Genomic DNA, 25643 nt, shown 5'->3' on the forward strand with positions numbered 1-25643 from the left:
GTGTTAGCTGCTGCCATAGAAGTAAGGACAAGTGTTGCGGGGATATACAGGAAGGAAGGATAATTCTGTTTGAGAGAGTTGAATAGAGTTACCTTCAGAGAGGAAATAGTATTTGAGGTAGACTTTGAAGTATTAAACCCCATTAATATTGATTAACCCCATTAATACATTATTAAACCCCATTAATTTTAGGGTTTATATATGCATTTAAAAATAAATAAGACAACAAGTTGACTTAAAAAATTAAAATGAAGTATTAAAGTATGGTAAAGGCGCTAGGGTTGTGGCTCAGTGGTAGAGCACTTGCCTAGCATGTTTGAGGCACTTCGGTTCAATTCTCAGCACCACATATAAATAAATAAAATAAAGATCCATTGACAATTAAAAAATAAAAACTAAAACAATTTAAAAAAATAAAGTATGGTTAAAAAAAAAGGAGAAAGAGGTGTGAAGAACAGGGCATACAGAGGCTGAGAGACATGAAAAAGGGTGAATTGTTTGAAATAGTGAAGTTAGTTGTGACTGGAGCATAGGGTATGGTGTGGGAAGAGCAGGTCAGGTGCCAGAGGCAGGTTGGATCCCAACTTATGCATATTGAACAATTGTGGTTTCTTCCATTTAGAGTGTTGTCAGGTCTGAAATAACTTCTGGGGCTCATTTTGAGCCAGTGAAGCCTTGCCTGTGACTCCAAAGGTCTCTTCACCCTTCCAGCTTGTGCACTGTCCCACAGACTTGTGCCCAGTATGTGAGTAGTAGTTAATGTGAATCCTATCCCTTAGAGCTTTTAATGTTTGGAGCCAAAGAGTAGAAGTGGCAGTTGAGTGTGACACAGCAACAACAGCATAGTCACATTCTGTGCCAGTCACTGTGTTAAGGACTTATGGTGACCTTTCATTTAACCCTCATAACAACCGACAAAGTAGGTGCTATCAATTATTATCCTGTTTTATCAATAAGAAAACCGAACCTTAGCAACCTAAACTAAATTGCCTCAAATCATGATACATAATAAGTATCAAAACTGGGTTTTGAATCCAGGTCTCTCTGGCCTTAAAGCCTCTCAATCACTATGTTCTGTTGCTTTCTGAGAAAAAATGAGAACAGATTCTAGAATATGAATTTAGAAGGGGTTTATTTGTTTTATATAATAAGCATGCATTTTGCCATATCCTAGAGCAGCAAGTCTGTATATCCTAAAACGATAAAGAGAAGGAAGTTACCAGCAAATTCATGTCAAAGGGTAGTGGGAAAGAATGGCCATGGAGAAGGTTTATTTAGACTTGCCCTGCCCTGGGGAGCAACATCTGCTGGCTCAGCAGGGACATAGTGCTGCTGTTCTGCCAACTGTGGCTTCCTGTGACCAGGATGTAGGCAGGAACAGTGTCAGCTGCTTCAAATGTGAGTTGGAAGGCATGGGGTTACAAGGTCAAACCAAATGAGGAGATGTATGAAGAAGGACCAGGAAAACGTATAGCCATAGACAGATGTGGTACTAGCATTATCTTCATCCAGCCCAACCTGGGGAAAAGACCCATAAATAAGTAATTGCTATACTCTTTGAGGCAAATGCAGGGGCTTTTCTTTTTGTGAATATCAAAGGGATTAGGTCAAGAAGGTTCCTTCACTGATCTGGATTGGCTCAGATAACCTAGCATGGTAAAGAATTCCTGCCTAGAAGCAGAAGATCTGGACCCTAGTTTTTTCTACTGTTCCTGTTGCCCAGCTCTGTGAACATAGGCTTAGGCAGAGCATTTAGGTTGTTTTTTTTTTGTTTTGTTTGTTTGTTTGTTTTTTTGGTCTGATAATGAAGAGCTAGATTTTTGGTCTGATAATAAAGAGCTAGATTTGATTAATAGTTTTGAAGTTGTGTGTTTTGTTTTTGAGTCAGGGTCTTTCCATGCTGCCCAGGCTGGTCTCTAACTTGTGAGTTCAAGTGATCCCCCTGCCTTAGTTTCTTGGGTAGGTGGGACTATAGACGTGCACCACTGGCTTAAAGCTTTTTAAAATTTCAGTGTGGCATGATAAGTAAGAGTATAGGCTTTGGAATTAGACTGTACTGGTTCAATTTAGATTGCTTTCTTTTTTATGTGTGTACTGGAGATTGAATCCAGGAGTACTTAGTCACTGAGCCACATCCAACCTTTTTATTTTTTGAAACTGGGTCTCACTAAGTTGCTGAGGCTGGCCTTCAACTTGTGATCTTCCTGCCTCAGCCTCCTGAGTTGCTAGGATTACAGGCATGCACCACTACGCCCAGCTAGGTTTCATCAGTTACTAGCCCTGGGGTCTTAGGCAAGTTACTGTTAACATTTCTGCCTTAATTTCATCATCTATAAAATTGTATCTACCTCACAGAGTGATTGCTGTGAGATAGTTATTATAGAAAGCATCTTAGAAGGATACCTGCCACATAGTAAGTGCTTAATAAACCTTAAATGTTATTATTTCTTCAGATTCATTGGTAAAATTATCAGTAGCCAAAAGGATTTTGGAGATATATATATATATATATATAGTTGATAGACCTTTATTTTATTTATTTATATACAGTGCTGAGAATTAAACCCAGTGTCTCACACTACCAGGCAAGCGCGCTACCGCTGAGCCACAGCCCCAGTCCCGGACTTTTTATTTGTTAATATGAGATTTAGACATCACTTTTGCTCAGTTCTTGGTATTACTGAAATAGGGACTTGTGGGATAAGGGTTCTAAATATTCAAACAGAAGTAAAAGTGTAAAAAAAAAAGTTTGTTTTGCCTAATCCCTCATGCCCTGCTTTATTCAGTATTTCTAAGGACAGTTGGGTCATACTAGGACACAGGTACTCTAGAAATATAGTCTAGTTATGCCTTTTCTGGAGCCTTCCTGGGACACATTGCGTCCATATAGCCTGTATTATGATTTTACTCGAGGGATTAATAAGGCATTATGACATCAAGATACTTCACTATGGTGGTGTCATTTTCATTTGACAAGTCATTTATTTCTGAATAGCTTCATAGCCTGACGTAGAATTTATTTAGATTCTGCTTTATATTTTCCTTTATTAAAACAAGAAAATTTTGAAAGGTCATTTATTTGTTGCCTGCCATATTGGCCATATACATAGTTACTCAGAAGTGAATGCCAAATTGCTGTTGATTGTTGACAGCTGGCCAGTTGCCCAGTTCAAAAGAGGTACTTAGGTCTGGGAGAATGTAGTATATATAATAAATAGGTTCAGTCAGGCAAGAATTTAAGGCCAGAGAAGTCAGCTAAAATGAGAGGGTCAGGAAGTTGTGGAAATCAAAACAGGTAGGATCTAGGGTCCAGATCCTGGGAGATAGTCATGAGCCAGTGCCAGTAGCAGTTATAGCCAGGTAGATGCAAAGGGCCTTGAATCCCAGCCTTCTTATAGATTAGGTAAGCCTCTGAGCCCCAAGTGTTCATTAGAGACAAGTCATCAGGTGTATACAGATTACTTTTGCCCTAATTGAGATCATGAGGCGGAGAACTTGGCTGAGTGGAGAGTCTTTCTCCTGGGTCATGTGTCCCACAACAAACGAGGAGCTGGGTCATAAACATTTCCCTAAGAAGCTTTCTGTTCTGTGATACACTCTAACATCCTTTTATATTTATATACCCTTTTTTTGTTTTAATGTATACTTTTTGTATGGCTAAAAATATCATTCCAGTCTTGGGATGGGGGTCAGGACATGTGATAAGTGGCAGCACAGCAGTAGTGTGATAACTGTCTGTTGTATTATGTATGCAGTGTGCTGGAATCTGTTTGGTTTTTATATGAATGTGTGCAATGTCCCTTTTCCTAATTAGATGTCTTCCCCAAAAAGAAGACATCTCACCCTGAGTTAGCAGCAGTGGCAATGCTCCCTCATCACATGTTCTGGGCCCCACATTGCTAATTAGAAATGAAAAGCCTGTGCTTTTCAGAGGCTCATTTTATGCCAGCATGACACATTTATTAATACTCCATGCCATAATTTGCTAAGAGCCGTTCCACGGCTCTTAATGGGCCTTGTACACTAACTCATTGACTGACTGTTGTTATAAACTGATATTTCCCCTTGGGCAGTAGATCACAGTCCAATTTCAATTTCCCTTTTACTCATTTACTTACAAAGATCTAACTTAAGACAGATTAGGTGAAATACTATAGGACTTTATAGGCACAAAGTGATTGTTGCTTTAAAAGTATTCTCATAAAAAGTATAAAGTTTGTTGTCCTTCTTCTCTGGGCTTCAAAAGCTTTTATGTTGGAGCACAGAGTTGAACAAGGGATGAACCTTTTTTTCTGGATCTCACCAGCAGTTAAACAGTGATGACAGAGGCTTAATCACCCATGCAAATAGCTTTAAAAATCAATTAGATGTATGGTCAGTGCATCACCAATTGTACTGTTCATTCTCTCTCCCATGTTCACTGTTCCCTGGAGAGAGGGAAGGCAGTGGAGAGAGAAGCAATATTTGATACATACAGTACTGCCCTGAGACTGCTCCCTGCTGCCCCCTGCTGACACAAGTATGGTTGTCAGGATAGTATCAAGCACTGTTGTACCTGGACTTGACGGATTGTAACTTGAGAGGACAAAATAACTAACTTAGGAGAGCTCTACCAAGAAGTAATGTGAAAGAATAAATAATAATAGGCTTCCTCTTCAAAAGTATGGTTTACTGCTTTATTGCACTTCATCTCCAATGTGCTGTGAAATTTCCAAATCAGAGAATCAGAGATATCAGACCTGGAAAAAACCTGAGCACACCCCTCAGCCAGCCCTTTCTCTCATTTTATAGATGAGGAAAATGAGATCCAGAGAGGTGTGATGGCTCGCCTAGGCCATACAGCTATGTAGAGGTAGGCGAAGGTAGACATGAGCTGAGAGATGATCTGGTGGTTCCCAAAACCTGGTGGACAGATTCTTTGATTCTTCTGCAGACACATTTAACCAGAACCTCTGCAGGTGGGATATATGAATCTACTCAGATTATTCTTATGCAGCTGGTCTCACCTTAGTCAGAAACTGGTATTAGTGTATTCCATGGGCCAAGTCAGCTCTGTCATCTATTTTTATGTGACCCATAAGTTCAGTATGGTTTTCATATTCTTCAACAGTTGGACATGTGAAAATTGTATGAAATTTCTGTGTTCATGAAGGTCTGTTGGAACATAGCCACTCTTGTTTTTTACACATTGTCTGTGACTACTTGTGTACCACAGTGGCAGAGTTGAGTTTTTACCACAAAAACTATGTGGCCTACAAAGCCACATAGTTTTTGTGGTAAAAAAACTATGCTACCTGTGCATTGACAGTTAAAGCTGGCCAACATTGGGTGTGTTCTCTCCGTCACATAAGCATTGCCAATACCAGTATTAACGGGGAAATTCCTAAGCTATGAGGACTTGCATTATTCCAAATGTTATCTTGCTTTATGCAAAACTCCATTTTAGTTATCTGTAAACCTGATTATCTTAATAATATTTTATTGTAATGCAACTTGCTACTTTACGTGTGGAGGATTTGCCTTCATTTCATGAGGTTTAATGTGGACTATGTGCTTGTTTCTTTTTTTTTTTTTAATTCATTTTTCAGTTTTCGGTGGACACAACATCTTTATTTTATTTTTATGTGGTGCTGAGGATCGAACCCAGCGCCCCCGCGCATACCAGGCAAGCGCGTTACCGCTTGAGCCACATCCCCAGCCCTGCTTGTTTCTTTTTGACTAGAGAAAATATCTGGTTTTCTAAATACATGATGAAGATATAGAATATAAATATTTAGAAAGGAGAAATGATAAGTGATTTTTGTTCTATGTGTAGCATTCAGTACCAAATTACGGAAATTTATTCTTTGTAAAATGTAAAATGTCCCTAATAATGCTTTTCTACTTACAAAACCATAGTTATTTAATTCACTAAAGTTACCTAGTTTCTCTCAGTCTCCCACTTGTCAATTCATTGTTGTATTAATTCAGAATCCTAGCTGCCTCCTAGTTTATCTTCATCCAGAAAATAACAGTTTTAATTTCCTGATGTCGTCTTTTTCTTTTTCCTCTTCCACTTTTCCATTATCTCGGACAACATGAGCATTTGTTTATTAACCAATAAACAAACATTGATTGAGTGCTTGCTGTATGCCAGGCACTGCAGGCACTGATTTTGTGATAGGAAATACCCCCCATGGTACCGCTAGATCTGTGTTTCCATTGTGACAAAATTAAGAGACAAGAGGTAGTAGATACAGAACATGACACTTTTTAAAATGCTATTATTTATTTTCTACAGCAGTAGGCAATTTAATGAAGGCCTGGCCTGGTGGTTTGTAGGGGCATGGGACAGTGGTTCTTCCATTGTTGCTTTGCTACTTTATGTAGTATATCCCAGGGACTCAAATTTCCCATTCACAGAGAATCCATCCCCCATACCAGCTTCATTCTCTGCCATATAGCCATGAAATTGCCTCCCAGTCTGGCACAGTAGAAGCTGAAAGAGGCTCTGAGCTCCACATAATATACTGCTCTTTGCTACCTGAGCTTTATAGGTGGTTTCCCCTCCTGGGCTTTTGTAAGATGCAGAGTGCTAATAATCTCTCCTTCACAGAAATATTATGAGGTTGAATAAGGAGGTTATTTGAAAGACTGGCATTTTTACAGAGAAGGTTGCTATAGAAACACAGAGGGCTACAAGTACTTCAGAGAGGGGGTTTGAGGAAAGTCCTGCCCTATTTGTTTCTTTTGGGAAAAAAAAAAAATGGAAGTCAGAGCTGTACCTTTGATCTGTTTCATGGTAACTTTAGATCTACTATTTCTTTTTGCTTTTAGGATCAGACTATCCTTCCAGACCAGGACACTAGTACAGGAAGTGCATTATTACACTGCAATATTGAACATGGGATGATTCAGTGGATGTTTCCAGAATATATATAGCTTTCCTATTGCGAAGATATTAGTGTGATTGGCAGACTAAGAAAGGTACAAATAGAAGAGAAAAGGAACTTAAAGAAAAATCTACCAACAGTTTATTTGGAACACATGAACTAAACATTATATTGGAACTGTGGGAGGAAGTGTTAAGATTGATTCCTGCCTTCAAAGAACTTAAAGCCTAGTTGTAAGGATGCGGGTAAAAAAAAGTATGTTAGTTGTGATTTGTTTCATAAATAGTCTTAATCAGGTTAAGGAAGCTTTTATTTCTAGTTTTTTGAGTGTTTTTATCATGAAAGGATGTTGGATTTTGCTAAATGTTTTTCTGCACTTATGTGATAGTTACGTGGTTTTTCTTTATTTTTAAAATTTATTTCATTGGTTGGTTTTCATATGCTAAACCATGTTTCATTTCTTGGATAAATTCCCCTTGGTCATGGTGCATAATCCCTTTTAAATGCTGGATTTGGTTGCTGGTATTTTTGTTGAGTCTTTTTTGTGTCCATATTCATGAAGGATATCAGTCTAGAGTTTTTTTGTGATGTGAATATCTGATTTGCCGAAATGTTTTCTTCTCTTCTGTTCTTTGGAAGAGTTTGTATTAATTCTTTAAACATTGGTAGAATTCATTAGTGAAACCATCTGGTCCTGGGCTTTTCTTTGTGTTCATTCATTTTTTTTAATGTAAGGTAGAAACGATTAATTATTGTATAATCTCATTTGAGGGAGAGACTTTTTAAGGATATACCTTATCTGTATGTTTATATTTATACAGAAAATTTCTGAAAGTATATTACTCCCCACCCCCCAAAAAAAGGTAGCTGCAAAGTTATCCTTTGGTAAAAGGATGATATTAGTCATTCATCCCCCTCTCCTCCAGTACTGGGAATTAAGTCCAGGGGTGTTGTACCACTGAGCTACATCCCCATCCCTCTTTCTATTATGAGACAGGGCCTAAACTGATGTGGCTGGCCTCAAATTTGCAATCCTCCTGCCTCAGCCTCGTGAGTAGCTGGGATAACAGACCTATACCATCAGGCCCTGCCTTTTTGTTTGGTTGTTTGCTTTTAATTGTAAGCATACATTGCTCTAAATTAAAACAACAAAAACTACTTAAAATGACTTGCCTTTGGCCATTGCCCTCTGTATTTACTTCTGATCTGATCTCCTTAGAGACTGCCAGTCTAATAGACCCTGTTTCTCCAGCATCACGAGCTACTGTTCCCCTTCCCAGTTTTATTCTCCATCAACACAAAACTACTTGTCCACTCCCTGAAAGCAGCCCACAGTTACTCTGTTGTGCTTCTTTGTACATGCTATGCTGTTCCCTTTCCTGGCCATCCCTTCTTCTTCTATCTGCCCAATTTTTCTTAATTCCTATTTGTCCTTAAAACTCCTTCCAAATATGATTTACCTCTCTTTGTAAACCCTTTCCTGTTCATAGTCCTTTTTATTCTCCACCCAAGGAGGGGTGGGGGGTCTCCCTCCTATAGCTTCTTATACAATATACATATTTTATTTTGAATTTTGTACTTACCCTGCATCATAATTACTAGTTCACATATATGTCTTCCCTAAAAGTACAATTCTGTTCAATTTTGTGTCCCTGGAACTTAGCACAATGCTTGGCACAGAATGGATGCTGAAAAATAATTGAATTAAAATGAATTCGCAAGACAAAGCATTCAGGGTAGGATGAGCAGTGTGAACGAAGGCCAGAATTCATGCGTCATTGTAACCTGTTCTGGGGACATGGACTAGTTTGGCTACATGGGAGGATTCATGCTGGGGATACAGTTGAACAATTTTGGCAAGGTCTAAATTGGAAGCTCTTAAAAGCCAGATAGAGCAGACGGGGTAGATAAATATTGATATAGTGACTGAATGAAGAGCTCTTCTTACTTTCTTCCAGTCTTTGCTCAACTCTCTTCCCAGTAGGCTTTCCCTGACCACCTTCTTTAAAACAGTCACCTCTCCATCTATCCATCCTCTGCCTCGAATTCTTGTCTTTTCCCTGGTTTTCCTCTTTTTTCCATAGCACCAATCACCTTCTATTGATCACAGTCTAAATAATTTATTTATTCATTATGTTTTATTTATTGTCTGTCCTCCCCATTGGAAAATACTCTCTCCAGATCAGGACTGCATTGTTCACTGATAACTTCCAAGTACCAACAATATCGTCTGACACGTAGTAGTGTTCAGTCATCATTAGTTGAGTGAATGAATCCTAAATTAATGAACTTCAGTATCTTATCCAGATCTGGCATGGGGAGCTTAGGTATAGTTCAAAAGTCTTATTTCTGAAAGAGACAAATATATTTTGTAAAACTGCCAAGATTATGCCAGCTATTTGTAATAATCTGGGATAGGGCAGGAAAAGGGAGGTGAGGGGGAGAAGATAGTCTTAAGGTTTCTTGCCTTCAAAAGCAAATAGAAGTGTAAAAATTGTAAATACCTTTGAGTTTATTTATTCCATAACTAGAAAAATGTTGTTTTGTATGGTGATTAATTCTCATGCTTTAATCATTTCTCTCTTTTTCTTTCTCCACAGACCTTTGTAGTATTAAACAGAGGGAAAACTCTCTTCAGATTTAGTGCCACGCCTGCCTTGTACATTTTAAGTCCTTTTAACCTGATAAGAAGAATAGCTATTAAAATTTTGATACATTCATATCCTTTTTCTACAAATGTGGAGTGAATACAGCAACTGCCTGATTGTGTATGTCCTGATGTTTGACAACTGAATTATATATTAAGGGTTTGGTTTTGTTTTGTCATTTTTGATTATGTTTTTGCCAATAGTAGAGTTGGCTGTCCCACCAGTCAGAGGTTTAAGTGTGTGGTCCTGACAAACTGCAAGCTGAAGATTAGCAAATTCTTTTTTTTTCTTGGGATGATATCACTGGAGTCTGGAATTTTGGTGGTATCATGAGGGACAAATTAAGATGGTAACCTTTAATTGAAGTCTTGACTTTTTAATTTCATCCTACGGGAGACTATTTAGATTGTTAACATATTAAGATTCAATATGAGAATTTTTTTGAAAGCTGACTCTGGAGTTACAAATAGTTGAATGAATGCTTTAGAGATATTCCTTGAATATATTTTTTTTTCTTCAGCAGCTAGTTTAGAAAGTATCCATGATAATTCTCAGATGAAATAGCCTCCTCGTTACAGAGGTTTAGATGCAGATTGCAGGATAGATATGGATATTTTCTGGGATTCTTACTCTCCTTAAGTAAAAAAAAAAATGTTGGTTTATTCATGTGACTTGGCTTTTACATCCTATTATATAGAAAACCATATGACACTTGAAAAATTATGTGATGGGTTTAGCAACCCTACATAGTGACTTTAAACTTGCATGCTTGGTATTTAATTTAAGAGCACTTTAGTCATGTGTCAAAGAGTATTGTATCCTCCAAAGAGGATGAAGAAATCAGCAGATGAACTTAGCCAGTGAGTTTAGTAAGCCCCTGCCACATTGCAGGAATTTAGCAAACTGGTTCTGAAATCCGTGGTTTACAGGCAACATAGTTCACAAATCAGAAGATTTACGGGAAATAAATAATTTACAGTGGACTTCTTCCCTTTCTGTTAGGTCAGGGGTGGAGTGCTTTTTTCTCTTCTGGTTCCAAAAAGTATGTTATTATACTCTCTTCTGGTTCCAAAGGGTATGTTATTGTACTCTGAAATAAAATCCAGCTAGAAGAAGTAACTTTCTCTTTTTAAAACTCCACTTGGAGAATAAAGATGGGGAATGTCATTAAGAAGAGAGAATGGGTTAGCAGCAAATGAGTTAAAGCATGCTTGTTAAAGTGACAGTTTGAGTTTGAGAATCTCATGTTGACCTGAAACAGTTGAATTTTCTTCAATGAGAACAAAAAGAGCTAAGAAAGATGTGGATGAAACTGAAACGGCAACAAAATGGTTGCTATTCATAAACTTTCCTGGGCACTCTCAGAACAATCGATTAGATTTGCCCCAGGAGTATGGGAGTACAGATGTCCTTGAAATCTGTACCTAACCTGCCACAGTTGCATTTCCATGTTGGGCATATGCAGTGCACACTGGCTAGCACCTTGATCCCAAGACAGTTCAGCCCTCTGGAAGGACTGGGGGGGGCAGGACCATTAATTATATGTAGATTTTCAAATAATTACTTATGTAAGGTAATTAACAATAACTGAATACTGAATAGTAAAGATTTATTTTTTCACCTGATGATTTTTAAGTATAGTAGACTGATAATTTCTATACACAAAGTTAAGGTAGTTAGAGGATTATTCTGTAGTTGAAGTGAAAGTGGTAAGAGGAGAAAATATTTTATCCAAAAGATGTAGAACAGTAACAACCCTGTGGAAATACACAGTGGCTTTCTTTGTTGGTGATGGTAGGCAATTTTCATTATCAACTTGCCTTTTTCTCTTCTGTGATTTGTCTCTGTTCTGTCTATTGATTGAGATCTTATGATATCCAATGCAAAATGTGTTTGTTTCCTGAGAAAAATTTCTTTTAAAAAGCCAGATTTTGTGTATTCCCCCTTGACTATTCTCTACAGTATTTAGCATGATCATTATGTGCACTATTTTGACCAACTGTGTATTCATGACTTTTAGTAACCCTCCAGACTGGTCGAAGAATGTGGAGTAAGTAGCCCATTTATTTGTCTCCTTGTTTGCTTTAAGGATTTTTAAGTCATTGAATCTTGTGTTTTGCCAGTTTACCCATCAAGGAAAAGAAGAATAGTTATTGACACTATTTCATGGAGAAGGGTGAGGATACATGTGGAATTTAGGAAATAGTTATAAAAGTCAACTCTTAAAAAGAGCAAAGTCTGCTCCCACCTCTGCCCTTCTTGTGCTAGCCAGTGTTTGCCCATGGCTCTGTCACTGTATTGTGTCTTTAATTCCTGATGGTACTCTTTTTCTCTTTTGACTCCTCCAGGGTTAAAAGTAGCTCTGAGGGACTCCTCACCTGCTCTAAAATGATGATGTACTAGATGGCAGTACATTATTATTTCCTTGAAATATCACTCAAGCTGGGCAAGGTGGCGCACGCCTGTAGTCCCAGCAGCTTGGGAGGCTGAGGCAGAAGGATGGAGAGTTCAAAACCAGTCTCAGCAAAAGTGAGGTGGGCTAAGCAACTCAGTAAGACCCTGTCTCTTAAAAAAAAAACAAAAATGGGGCTGGAGTTGTGGCTCAGTGGTCAAGTGCCCCTGAGTTTAATCCCTGGTACCAAAAAAAAAAAGAAAAGAAAAGAAAAAAAAGACATATCACCCCCAGCATTCCAGAGTTCTAGGTGTGGGCATTTCAGTGAGTTTCATTCAGAGTGCTCCTTTCTCCTCCTCATTCTGTCCTACCACTTTGGCGATGCCCTTTCTGCCCTTCTGCAAAGCCATACTTCAGGCAGGTTTGATCTTGAAAGGTTCATTTGAAGTTTGTGTATGTTCAGAAGTTGCCTTAAGTTCTCCATTTCTTTGACAGGTACACGTTCACAGGGATTTATACATTTGAATCACTAGTGAAAATCATTGCAAGAGGTTTCTGCATAGATGGCTTTACCTTTTTACGGGACCCGTGGAACTGGTTAGATTTCAGTGTCATCATGATGGCGTAAGTTCTCTGATTACTTTATTGGTGTTGTGGGTGTGATCACGTGTGTGGCAGAAGATTCTCCTGGATGTTTGCATGACAGTGTTTGCAAGTGAGAGCTTGTGGACTCAGTGGTAAGGGGAATCAATGGGTACACACGGGAACTTGTGCTTATGGTTCTTGCTTGTGAGGACCTTTTGTTTTTCAGGCAACAGCAGCCACAGTGTGTTTATGTGGAGAAGGTGAGCAGAGTCTTTACAGCTGGGAGGGAAAGTAGGATATATTACCCATGGATACTCATATTTTATTTTTATATTTTATTCCTTCTTATGACATTGACCATGATTGGCACACCTATCACTAGGGGGCCTCTGTGAAGATTCAGAATGTTTTAGAGGTGAAAATGTGTTTTCTGGGCACGTCTTATCGCATGGGATTTAATGAGGCTGTCCAGGTGTTGCAGACTTCAAAACACACTTTAGAGTCAAATCATGAGCCCCGGTATCCAAATTGGCACTTCCTGAAGTTACTAACCAGAATTTTGAACTGTCACTGGAGACTGTAGAACTCCACATAGGTATGCTAGGTGCTCCTGGTAACTTGTGTTGCTTTAGCAATAAAATGTCTCTTGGGAAACTCACTTGATGATAGAAAAGTTATAGCAGGCTTTAGTATTTTTATTTTCAGGGTGTGAAAGTGCTTTGTGTTTTGGGGATGTGATGGGGGGTGGTGCCTAGCTTTTATGTGTGTGCACAGATGTATGAGAAAGAGTGTGTTGCACATGTATGGGTCTGAGCATTGCATAGAAAGATGTATTTCCCCTGTAAAATGTGAGTGAGTGTTATGCATTGAATATTTGAAAGTGGAACTTGGACTTTCCGTTATATAATGAAATTTCTAGCTCTCCAGCATTGTGAAATACACATTGGTGTTCATTTTAAATCTTAGTGTCTTTGTAGGCACAGAGCTGGTGATAGAATGGGCTCTCAACTCAGTATTTGTTCATGATCTGGATTTTCCTGAGCCCTGTTTTTATCTGTCACAGGAAACAATTTCAACTGTGCACATGACTGGAAACATACGCATACCACTCTTGCATAAGTCATATATGCAGCCATTTAGGCATTTTTGCTGTCATTAACTAGGGAGCTACATTAATGTAGATTTGTTTTTGTGGGGCTCCTGCTGCAGAAGTTTGTTTCCCTTTCTTAAGAAATTGTTCACAAAACTTGGGGATATGAGTCTCTGCTACTTCCTGGCTTTCCTTTTTACTAAAAAATGTAATTGACCTGACAGTAAAATGATTCTGATCGGGATCCGCACATCACTGCTGATTAAGAGAGTGAATCCTAGAAACTTAGAGTGATTCTTTCAGTTACACTTTTGAATTCTCCTTGCCCGTTTTTTTTTTTTTTTTTTTTTTTAAAGACATGTTACTTAAATGTTTATATTTTGAAATTTTTCTTTTTCAGGGAAAAAATGAAATCATACCTTGTATATAAGACCCTTTCTTTCCCCCATTCTCAAACCCTCACCCAGTGGTACCATTACAAGTTAACTTTGGTTTGATTCTGCAGGTATATAACAGAGTTTGTAAACCTAGGCAATGTTTCAGCTCTGCGCACTTTCAGGGTACTGAGGGCTTTGAAAACTATTTCGGTAATTCCAGGTAAGATGGCCTGGGGTTGGTGTTAGGTGTTGGGTTAGGGCCCTGACGTGACGTATTGTACTTTTTGTTTTGTTGTGGTTTTGTTTTTTCCTTTGGTGTTTGTGTTTGTGTCTGTGTTTGTCATTTGTGTCTGTGTGTGACCTCCCTTACTACAGATATGTGACAGAGTTTGTGGACCTGGGCAATGTCTCAGCGCTGAGAACATTCAGGGTTCTCCGAGCTTTGAAAACTATCTCTGTAATTCCAGGTGAGAAAATGTATGCACAAGACTGACCTTGCTGCATCTCTTTTTTCCCTTCATTCATTTTGTTCACCACATTCTAAATTGGTGTGAGCACGGTTGATATGCTCTGCATTCTGCATTCTGCATGCTTTTCCTGAGAGACATTCTCTGGAATGGCCTTTTGATCCCTAGGCAGGTTTTTTTGACTGTGCTTGCAGGCATGCAGCCCCCATTTCATCCATGCTTTTGAAAAAGCATGTGCTTAAGAAACCCTTGGATCTTACAATATCTGAAAACAATCATCGTAGAGCTAGCTGTCTCTTTGTATATAAATCATTTGAACCCCAGCCTCATGGAATTACAGTAATTTTAACATGTGCCATCATTCCATTGCTTGTGATTTCTAGGCTTCCTATAGCATGGTTTGCTGATGGAATGTTATTCAAAGAATTATGTTTTTATTATTACTGTACTAATGGAATTATTTAATCGCAGATGAGACCTACACAGTTAACTAGTCCAGAATTGTAGAAAAACTTAAGAGCCTTGGAGTTAGTGAACTGAACTTTATCCTGTTCTACTGCTGTCTGTTTCACTAGAATGAGAACCAGTAGCATCTACTGTACATATATTCAGGGATCATTCTCAAACCTAAATCCCAATAACAACTTATACAGGTGCTATTTTTAAAAAATTCAAAGGTAAGATAAGATACAACTAAAGATATGGGCAAATAAAAGTATAGAAACTTGAAGGGAAAAGAAATCTGGAGGGTGGTTTGAGAGGTAGTTGATTGACAATCTCTTTAAAATTTTTGCCTTTTTCTTTTTGGTCCTGGTTGAGTTAGCCCAGTGGTTCTTAACCTTTTGAAGATTTTGGATCCTTTTGAGAATCAGATGAAAGTTGACAGACCCCCCCGAAGCCCATCTGTGGACCCCAGATTAAGATCCCTTAATTTAACTTAAATCATTGCAACTGGCTAATACTTCTCTTCCTAAAGACTAGCCTTAAAATTGGAAGGAAAGGTACTTAGTTTAGTACTTTGTTAGTCTTGTGAGCCTAAGATAGACTAGCAGTAACTTGCCAAAGCTTAAGACAATGTGGTTGCTCTTTGGATTTTAGTTGTATTTAGGATTTTAAAAGAAGAGTCCCCCAGAGACCAGGCTTTCCACAGTAGTTTTGTAGAAATAGGAGTACAGAGAACAGGGACAATCCATTCTGATCACGTGCCTCATCCCCTGTGGCTGCCTCAGAAATATTTCTCTTTTCCCTGTTTCAACATTATCAGATAGCAAGAGGGGGAAGAATCAAGGTAGAATCCTGGAGAGGGCAGACTTAGAATGTGATTTACCAGTAACCTCAAGGAACATTCCTTAGGCAGGCCTTATTTTATGAGGGAGATGGAGTGCCACATCTTTACTTTCATTTTTCCTTTGGTCTCTCTCTTCCTCTGGCCCCTTTAAAATATGATCCTCTGTTTTCTGTTCATTTCCCCCAGCGTACTCTGCAAGGCATCTGTCTCTTTATGTTCTTGTGATCTCAAAACTTCTCTTCCAGAATTAAATTGGAAAGCTGCATTCTGTTCACAAACTGGGGCAGCAGATGCTATCTCTAGTCTAGCTCATTGCTTCTGTCTTTGTCTCTGCTCTATGGTTACCTTTTGACCAGGGCATTTCTGCAAGGTAACTCTTGATCATGTTACTTAATACTGTAGTAATACATATAAATACATAAACATACAGTTGACTATAATACAGTGCCTGGCCCATAGCAGTGCTCCATAAATGGTTGTAGTAGTAACAGTTATTATCATAAAGAAACCTAAGCCCAAAGAAAGGGTTTATGTCAAGATTTAGACATCAGCCTCACAGTTTGAAATAGATTCCCAGGTTCCTATTTCTAGAAGCATCCCCAGTTGAGCTGGCTTTGGGAAGCTAACTGGGATGGAGAATAACTTTAAGGATAGTAAAGCTAATTATAGATCACTGTCAGTAAAAGGTATATTGGGTTTTTGAATTAAAGCGTGACTTTTAGTTCCAATCCTTTTGCTCCCCATTCTACCTTTTAAAGTTAGTAAGAGAAATCCAGGAGTTGACGTCTCCCTTACGGAGAGGCTTTTCTCATCCCGTGTAAAATTCTGAACTTTTCTATCATTCTGTCTTCCTCAGAGTGCTGTTGTCCTTTCCCTACCTTCCAGTTACACAGGTCTTCTTCCAAGGCCAGGCACCAGTGTGAGTCAGTGGATCTGAGCCTATCTCATTTTTGAAAATCTAAGTTATTTTGATTCCAGTGTTGTAGAACTAGGACACTGTGCCCCTTAGTACAAACCAAAATTTGCCTGCCCAAATTTTCTTGTGGGCACTTCAATGGAACTGCTGCTTTTCTTGCCTTCTCCTGTTCCTAGTTAGATTAGGCTTTGCCAGATCTGCCAGAAACAGAATGGAAGTGAGAGTGATCATAGAGTTGACACAGAGTCTGCAGGATGTTCAAGTCTCAGCTCCCTTCATGAGAACTTTTCCTTTCCTAGAGCACTCACCCTATCTCACCTGGGCCAACACTGACCTTCCTCTGAGTTATCTAGTAGATTTTTTGAATGTATCAGGGCTGCCAAGACTCCAGAATATTAGAGAGTAAGGTACATCAGTTAGGTTTGGTGTTTTGTATAAGAAATGCTTTACTTTAAGAGACTTTGTGCAGCTTAGAAAAGCCCAAACCCCACTTTCTGAGCCCTTTTATTTACCAGCTCAAGACCTGGATAAAAATCTCTCATGGTTTCTTCTTCTTTTTTTTTTTTTCAGAGTTAACAGCTTAGAGAACAGGGTGAGCACACTGGATGCTTAAAGGGTCAATGATAGAGTAGACCCTTTCCAAATTTGCTTTGGCCTGGAATTTGCCAGGTTCAATTTGACGTCAAAATATTCTGCCTAAAAGTTTATGTCTTAAAACTTTGTTTTCAGTTTGTATTTATGAACTTATACTTTGTCAGAAGTTTTATCATCTGCATGCTTTGGTCATATGCCTCAGGACTAACATACCTTAAGATAGGGTAAGATTCCCAATGGAGGATTCTCAGGCTTCTCTTGGAGAGTAACACTTAATAACCTAAATAGAACCAGTTGGGAGAGCCACACTTGTCAGTTCCTTTTCATTTCAGTCATTTAAGTGGCTCCCCCAAAGCACTAGTTACCTGCTGCTCACCAGTGCTGATTTTATACCATCTCTCTCTCTTAGGGTTGCAGTTTCTTAATTACTTTTCTCTTGGATATTTTGCATCTCTGCTCTTGTTTCTGTTACTTTTACTTATATCCAGTGGTATCAGGTAGGAAGCAGGGGAAATGATGAGCCCTTCTTCTTCCCATCCCAGTATTCACAAAAAAAGTACTTTGTTTAAGTGTGTGTTCAGTAAATGTGGCAATTTCTGCTACATAATAAAGGGGAATAGAAAAAAGTGGTTCAAAACTATATTCAGACTCTTTCTTTTTCTCTTTTAGTACTGGGGATTGAACCCAAAGTACTTTAATGCTGAGCTTCATTCCTCATCCTTTTTATTTTTTTATTTTGAGACAGGGTCTGCTAAGTTGCTAAAGTTAGCCTTGAACTTGTGTTCTCTCTGTCTCAGCCTCCCAAGTAGCTGGGATTACAGGCATGTACCATAACACCTAGATCATTTTTTCTTTTAAAATATTCCAGTTATTCATCTTGATGGTTTCATATTTCTCCTTCCACATTGCTTCCTAGGAAAGATAACTAAAATTTAATAGTGTTCCTAAGTGGAAAAGCACTGAAGAGTCACAAGATCCCACTGACCCACCCTTGAGGGCCAGTTTAGCTTGGATTATACTTTGTGATGTGAATCTGGTCTTATAAGTAAATCTATAGACCCCAAATCGCTCCCAAATTACATACATACATATATATATATAAATATATATATGTTTTAGTTGTAGATAGACACAGTACCTTTATTCATCTATTTTTATGTTGATGTGAAAAACCTTCAAGAACTGTTGTTATGAAGATTGCATTTGCAACAGGAAAATTGATGAGATTCTCTTTTATCCCTGGGACTTATCAGGGTCCCAGCCAGGCTCTGGAAACTGGGAAGCTGCTCTTTCACCTTCTCTGAGAACTGCTTATGACTGCTACTGAGGCTTATTCCAGTATTAATTTTGTGAGGGAATTAACTCACATTGCTTCAAACCACTTAAATTTCTCAGCCTGAGTTACTGAGGAATGAGAATTGATGATTTTGTTATTTATAATCTGGTCATGACAACAAGGGAAGATTTTGATCCCAACATACATAGCTGATTTCTCTGGACATAGCACATAAGCTGGCTTTCTTTGTTTGTTCATGGGATTGTTGGGCATTATGGAAGGTCACAGGAAAATCCGAGGTGCCTTTGGACATAGAGTAGAGTAGAATCCTGTAACAGTGACCTGGCTTCACCTGTTTCCCAAAATTCCTGAAGTACCTGACTTCCTCTCTGATAGCTAAATTTTCTGTACATTAGATCCAGCTGTCCGTTTGTGGTCTGTAGTAAATGTATTAACTTCTGCTCAGACACATACCAGTGCTAGTTAATGTTAGCCTCTTCCAAGAGTTCTTGCTGTCCAATTTGCCCCCACATGGCTTCTGTTGCACACTCTGTTGTGTAGGAGTCGTTGGAAGGAGCATTCTGCTGTTTTGGATAATCGGTTTTCAGTCAGTATCTTGCTTGTTCTAGCATGTGGTATTGTGAGCCAATAGAAAAAGCAAGACACAGCTTCTCTTCACAGCCACAACAGCAGCACTCTTCATTCTTGCTTGTGTGGGGTCAGGAATTCTACTAGCAACTTCTTGCTTTGCTGATCCATGTTGATGGTGGCAGGAGTGCTTTTGCTTGGATATATTATTGTGTTGGGCAGGACTATAGAGCTTGAGCTTAAGAAATGTATGGATGGTGTCATCTTCATAAATTGACATGGATGTCTCTGCAGATGTGGTCACTCTAAATTATCAACCCTAATGGAAGAAAGAAGAGTCTTGGCTGAGACCAGTATATAATTCAGTGACTATTTACATTTGTTTGCTTCATCCGCAAGTATTGAGCCCATTATCTTTCTTCCCTGTGCTTCTAATTTTGTGCTGGACCTGGACAAGAATCGTGGAGAGTAAACTTTTTAGATGGTTAATGTTATGTAGTAATTTTTCTTGCTCAATTAAAATTCATTTCTCTGAGCCCCAGTGAAACACAAGCACCTGAATAGGATTTCTAACAAGTTTCCACTTTAAACTACTTGATAGCTACATGAACTGTCACCAAGAAGACAATCTAAGTTTCAGGCTTCAAAACACTTGGGGAAATTATTTTGTTGTTTTTTTGGTTCTTTTGTTTTTTTAGCTTTCTGAACTTATGTTTCCAGATCTCCTCAGTAATGACATCTGGTTTCTGGATAAAAAATGTTAAACCAGCAGTTTATGAACATTCTTGTCCATCTCTAGGAAATGATGAGTGTCATGCATGGTTGATGTATTCGCTGAGTATCTCTGCGCAAGTAAAAGCATATAGGAGTGCTTTAGAGAATCCCAAGACTGGAATGGTCTTGAACCTCAGGAAGACAGAGTAGAAACAAGAATGCAGAGCCCGGGGCTGGGGATGTGGCTCAAGCGGTAGCGCGCTCGCCTGGCATGCGTGAGGCCCGGGTTCGATCCTCAGCACCACATACAAACAAAGATGTGTGTCTGCCGAAAACTAAAAAAAAAATAAATATTAAAAAAAATTCTCTCTCTCTCTCTCACTCTCACTTTCTCTTTAAAAAAAAAGAATGCAGAGCCCAAAAGCCTGTTTCCAGGAAGTAATATCTCTCTCTTTCTCTCTCTCTCTCTCTCTCTCTCTCTCTCTCTCTCTCATGTGTCTATTTCTTCTTTCCCTCTCTTTGTGCATTTGTGCACTAAATTCCTTTACTTCTCAGACACATCTCAGTATAATGACAGAGTATTTATATATACCATTCTCATATATTTATATATTACCATTATATGAAGACTGCTCAACTGTCTCTTGTCCTATTCCAGATCCCTGTAGGAAAGGATCTGGATTTAGATCAGATGTCTACCCTGTCATCTGTAACTACTCAGAGAAGGTACAAACAAGGTGCTGAGAGCCCATCCTTAGTGAACAGGGGATAGTTGCTGCTTATGGCCTGGAATTTCTTGTTTTGTAGGCCTAGAGCTTTCCAAAGAATTCTCAGGAAATTATATCAGACTCTTGCTAAAATTGTGTGCTTTTAAAAAAAAAAAATATGTGTTATAGCCAATGGATTGCTTTGGTTATTTCGTAGTTTTAAACTTATTTCTAATACAAATGTCAACTCACACATATTTTTCAGTTCAGTCAAAAAAGCAATAGATGGCTGGAGATGTACCTCTGGGGAAGAACCATTGCCTAACATGCTTGAGGCCCTGGGTTCAATCTTTAGTACTGCACCAAAACAAACAAACAAACAAACAAAAAACTTAAAACAGCAATAAAAAAGACTAAAAGTGTTCAGATAAGTAATTTAACTGTTCAGGACAAGGCAGCTGCATGAGTTCCTTTTGAAGAAATCAAGAAACAAAATCTTAAAAACATTGTTCAGTAACCCATCCAAATATCCCCTTTTAAATAACTTTTTGACTTTGTAAACAGAAGACCTACATGATTTTTAAAGACTTCCAGAGAAGATTCTTCAGCTTCTCCTTCACTGCCCGCTGCCATGTAGCACTGTTTTCTATAGAAGAGAAAATGAGGCTTGGAGAGGTGATCTTAAGTTGGTTTTGAAACATGGTGGGTCATAAATAATGACTGAGCCAGGACAGAATTCCTGCTTTCTGATTCCCCATCTGGTGCTTTTTCTGCACAGCCACGTGAGGAGGAAAGGAATCGGATTAGGAGCCCAGGCAAGCCCTTCCTAATCTTTTGGTGGCCACAGTTTTCAAGGAAGATACTCTGTAAGAAAGCCTAGGCTTCTGCACCCATAGCAGCACTGTGGTCTAATTCTTAACGCTTCTCTCTTTAATTCCCCTTAGATCCCTTTCAAGATATTGTATAAAAAGAGAGAAATTTCTCATTTACTCTTTTAATAAAAATTCCTTAAGTACCTGCTTTGTGCCAGGTCCCAGGCTAGACACAGCATACATAGCTATGCAGAGAATTCTGTTGGGTTTAACTTTGAAAATTGTAGGTGGATATTACAGGATACAGCAAGAGATGACCCAAGTCCATGCCACCATCATATGATTGTGTCATTTCCAAGCATGTCCCTTTGAGGAAGGAAATGTCTGTATAGTAACGGTATCTAATGAGTGCTGCATGCCAGCTGTGTGCCAAGCACTGTACTAGATATTTATTATACTCATTGTCTTATTTAAACCTTACAGCAACTCAATGGCATTAGTATTGTAAATCTCTTTATGTAGATGAGGTTCAGAAAATTATTACAGTAATAACATTTGAATTACTTACTGTGCATCAGGTGCTTTGTTAAATGTGTTATATGAAGTATGCTTAATCTTCACAGTAGACCTATGATATTCAGCTGTAATTTAAAAATAAATAAATGAAGATTCACTTATTTATTTATTTTAATTTTTGGTGGTGCTAAGGATCAAACCCAGCCTTGTACATGATAGGTAAACACTACCACTGAACTATACCCCCAGCCTTAATTATGTTCATTTTAAAGATGAAAAAAACAGGATCCAAAAGGTTAGGTGCTCGGGTCCCAGAAGTAAATGGCATACCTTTGATTAAAATTAGCAGTGATTTGCCCAACTGTATACTTCAAAGCCAAGGTTAGGATTACTTTAAATGACACTCTGATATTCTTACCTTCAGAAGTAGATCAGAAACAAGATCCTTCCTGAGGCCTGGGTGTTAGGGCTCAGTATCTGGTTCCTGCTCATCTTGGTACAGTGGCCACCAGAAGTATCAGTGCTCTGTTGGCCATGTCCTGTGTTAGCACAATGTTGGGAATTCCAAGGAGAGCCACATGTAGACTCATTTGAATCCAAACAGCATGAATCTATAACCATGTTTTTCCATCTTCCATCACTGATCTTTCCCTGTGCAGTTAAAAAATCTACCTTCTTTAGGTTTAAATTTGAACCAGTGGCTTGCACTCAAAAATTAAAATAGATTACAATAAAATTAAAATGAAATAGATTATAAATGGTTTTTATTTTTAATCTAAGCCAGAGAAAAAGGGGTGGGGGGCATTGTAGCAAGCAGGTTATAAATGTGATATAGACAAGGTATACTTTTAAATGTAAAGGCAAATTATAAATAAAGAATTAATAATTAACCTTTTAAATATGTTGGCATTTCCAGAACTGATGGGAAAATATTATTATGCCTTCTTGCTTCTTATTGGCTTTTAAATTTCCCAGTTGTTTCCTTTCCAACCTGGAAGCCTCCTTAATTCCTGATTTTTCCATTTGTTTCTTCAACAAATATTTACTGTGGATCAGGCGCTATAGATTCGGCTGTGAATGATACAGACATAAGAAATGCATTATAGCCATGATAAACACCACAGAGGAAAGTGTAAGGTGCTATTAAGATAGTAACAGTGGTGGGGGAGGGAGAAGAGCTGGGAAGGCAGGATGGCTTCTGAGGGAAATGATTTCTGTGCTGAGACCTGAAGGAAAGGAGATAGTCAGGTAAGACAAGGGCTGAAAGGAAGCAGTCAGCCTGAGAGAAGCACTGAGGACCTGGCTCATTTGGGGAACTAAAAAGTTGTCCAAGACAGGAAAGTACGTTCAGAAAAAAAGGAGCCACATGTTGGTAGAAGAAGCTTTCTTTAGCTTTTTAAGGATTATAACTTCTGGAAACCCCTCATTTTGCTGACATCGTTATTCTCGTGGTATAAAGACACATTGGGCATATTTCAAGGATGCTGTGGGGAGGAGTAGAAGCTCAGGCTAAGGGGGAGGCTGGGAGGGAGGGGCTCTGAAGTGACTCTGGTTCTGGGTGCACTGTCTCTTCAGGCCTGAAGACAATTGTTGGCGCCCTCATTCAGTCTGTGAAGAAGCTGTCAGATGTGATGATCCTGACTGTGTTCTGCCTGAGTGTTTTCGCCCTGATCGGACTGCAGCTGTTCATGGGGAACCTGCGAAACAAGTGTGTCGTGTGGCCCATAAACTTCAATGAGAGCTATCTTGAAAATGGCACCAAAGGCTTTGATTGGGAAGAATATATCAACAATAAAAGTAGGTGGCTCCTCCCCTACAAGGGGAAAAACCCATCTATGCAGTCAGAGCCACCACTGGGCTTAAAAAAATAGTTGGGCTCAGAAAGGAATGGCAGTGTTACCAGAAGCAGCCTCAGGAGGTCATTTCCTTTCCCCAAGGCCAGATTGTGTTCAGAAACTCAAATGCCAGCACTCTCTCCCTTTTTCTCTTTTCTACCCCTTGAAACCAAATGAAACTTTATAGCACTTCACATGTACCCACAAACTTTTGCTCTAAAATTCAGGCTTAAAAACTTGGTCCAAATTCTTCCTTCCTTTGCAAGGTTGCCTGGGGTAGTTAAATATTTAGTCCAAGATATGCCTATGCATAGAACTCAGGCTTTTTTAATATTAATTGGTAAGACATTAGTAATTGACCTGGTCTAGGGAGTCAGGCAATCTCCAAGATACAATTTGAAGTCAGCTAAGTAACCATTAGAAAATGTTGCAAAGGAGATTTCAGGAATACCTGCCTTCTAGTTTAAAATAGGGCATGGTAACTAGTGACCAAGTAGTGAGGAATTCTAGAATATCTTGATAAAAATAAGTCATAAGATGTTTTAGCCAGCTTTTTCACTGCTATGACTGAAAGACCTGCCGAACAATTTTAGAGGAGGAAAAATTTATTTGGGGGTTCACAGTTTCAGAGGTCTCAATCCATAGGGACTGAGAATGAGTGGCAGGCTTCATTCCCTGGGGCTCAAGGTGAGGCAGGACATCATGGTGGAAGAGTGTGGCAGAGGAAAGCTGCCCAGGATGTCACATCAGGAATCTGAGAGAGTCTAAGCTCAACTCACCAAATGTATACCCCAAAGGCACACCACCAATGACCCACCTCCTCCGGCCACACCCTACCAGCCTGCAGTTACCACTTAGTTAACCCCTGTCAGGAGATTAATTCCTGCTTGGGGTAAGCCTCTCATAAACCACCTTGCATTGTCTCATACATGAGCTTTTGGGGAACACCTAATATCTAAACCATAACAGTACAAGATTAAAATTGTCTAAAGGGATAAAGAACTCAGAAAATTACTTTAGACCCCTTTTATTCAGGTACCAAAACCTAATATATATGTGATGAGAAGAGTATTATATGGAGGGCTTCAGGGGAGCACTTTAAATTTGTAGATATCTATAGGAAAATCATTAATGGGAAGGACTTCTCATCAGCTTTCAACTGCTGGTGGAAAAGATTTATATGAGCTAAAAATCAATAGCTATTTCTGTTGGGGCTAGCCAGGAACAGTATAACCTTATTTTCTCATTCACTTCAATTTGCCTTTTCATTTCCTGCCTCTTCAAATTTTTCTAGCAAATTTTTACACGGTTCCTGGCATGCTGGAACCTTTACTCTGTGGGAACAGTTCAGATGCTGGGTAAGTAGCTCACCTAATTTTATTCTCCTTCCTTAAAATAATATGCCTATTTTTAGTTGGATGTAAACGGGCAATGTTTCCACTTTTCTTTGAACTCATAAAATAAACCCTAATCAGACCTTACCTATTAGTTAACTCAGTTTTCCTACTGTTTTATATTTGTCCATCCAAAGATGACATTTCATCAGAAGGTGAATGTACCTGTAGTCTCAAATTAAAAATTAACGATGTTAAAGGATAAAGAGAAAATCTATAACACCAGGTAGCTTACCACCTCTTATAGATTCCCCTTGTTCTATCTTAACACAGTTAATACAATGTAAAATAAGGACACCATCTTAGTGATAGTTTAGCATCCAAGGATGACCCAGAAATGGTCTAGACCTGACATGGGGGAAAGAACAGATAACAACATAGTATTTGAGTCCTGCTTCTCTTAGCTTTAGACCTTTGCCAAGCCTAACTTATCTGAGCCTTAATTTCAGTAAACATAAGATAGATTTAATAGGTCATGTTCTGTCTTCCTCATGAGTTTACTATAAGGAGCCAATTAGATAACATACATGAAAAATGCTTTGTAAACAGAGAGCTATTCAAATGTACAGTAG

General features: G+C 38.7%; 1 protein-coding gene across 7 annotated transcripts in view; it reads left to right on the plus strand.

Moving 5' to 3' along the window:
- The window catches only part of Scn8a (sodium voltage-gated channel alpha subunit 8), a 176870-nt gene that overhangs the window by 60813 nt on the left and 90414 nt on the right, over window positions 1-25643 (plus strand). For 4 of the 7 annotated variants that reach the window (XM_058576372.1, XM_058576371.1, XM_058576369.1 and 1 more), the window contains exons 3-8: window positions 9473-9590; window positions 11480-11570; window positions 12408-12536; window positions 14340-14431; window positions 23418-23639; window positions 24972-25035. In XM_058576372.1, the coding sequence (XP_058432355.1) occupies window positions 9473-9590; window positions 11480-11570; window positions 12408-12536; window positions 14340-14431; window positions 23418-23639; window positions 24972-25035 (716 nt within the window). Of the gene's footprint in view, window positions 1-9472; window positions 9591-11479; window positions 11571-12407; window positions 12537-14092; window positions 14185-14339; window positions 14432-23417; window positions 23640-24971; window positions 25036-25643 lie in introns of those variants that run through there. The other 3 variants (XM_058576370.1, XM_058576374.1, XM_058576375.1) reach the window with 2 other exon arrangements.

The sequence above is a fragment of the Marmota monax genome, unplaced genomic scaffold (genome assembly GCF_021218885.2).
Source record: "Marmota monax isolate L192 unplaced genomic scaffold, Marmota_monax_Labrador192_F-V1.1 WCK01_AAM20220418_F8-fsc00012, whole genome shotgun sequence".
Taxonomy (NCBI): domain Eukaryota; kingdom Metazoa; phylum Chordata; class Mammalia; order Rodentia; family Sciuridae; genus Marmota; species Marmota monax.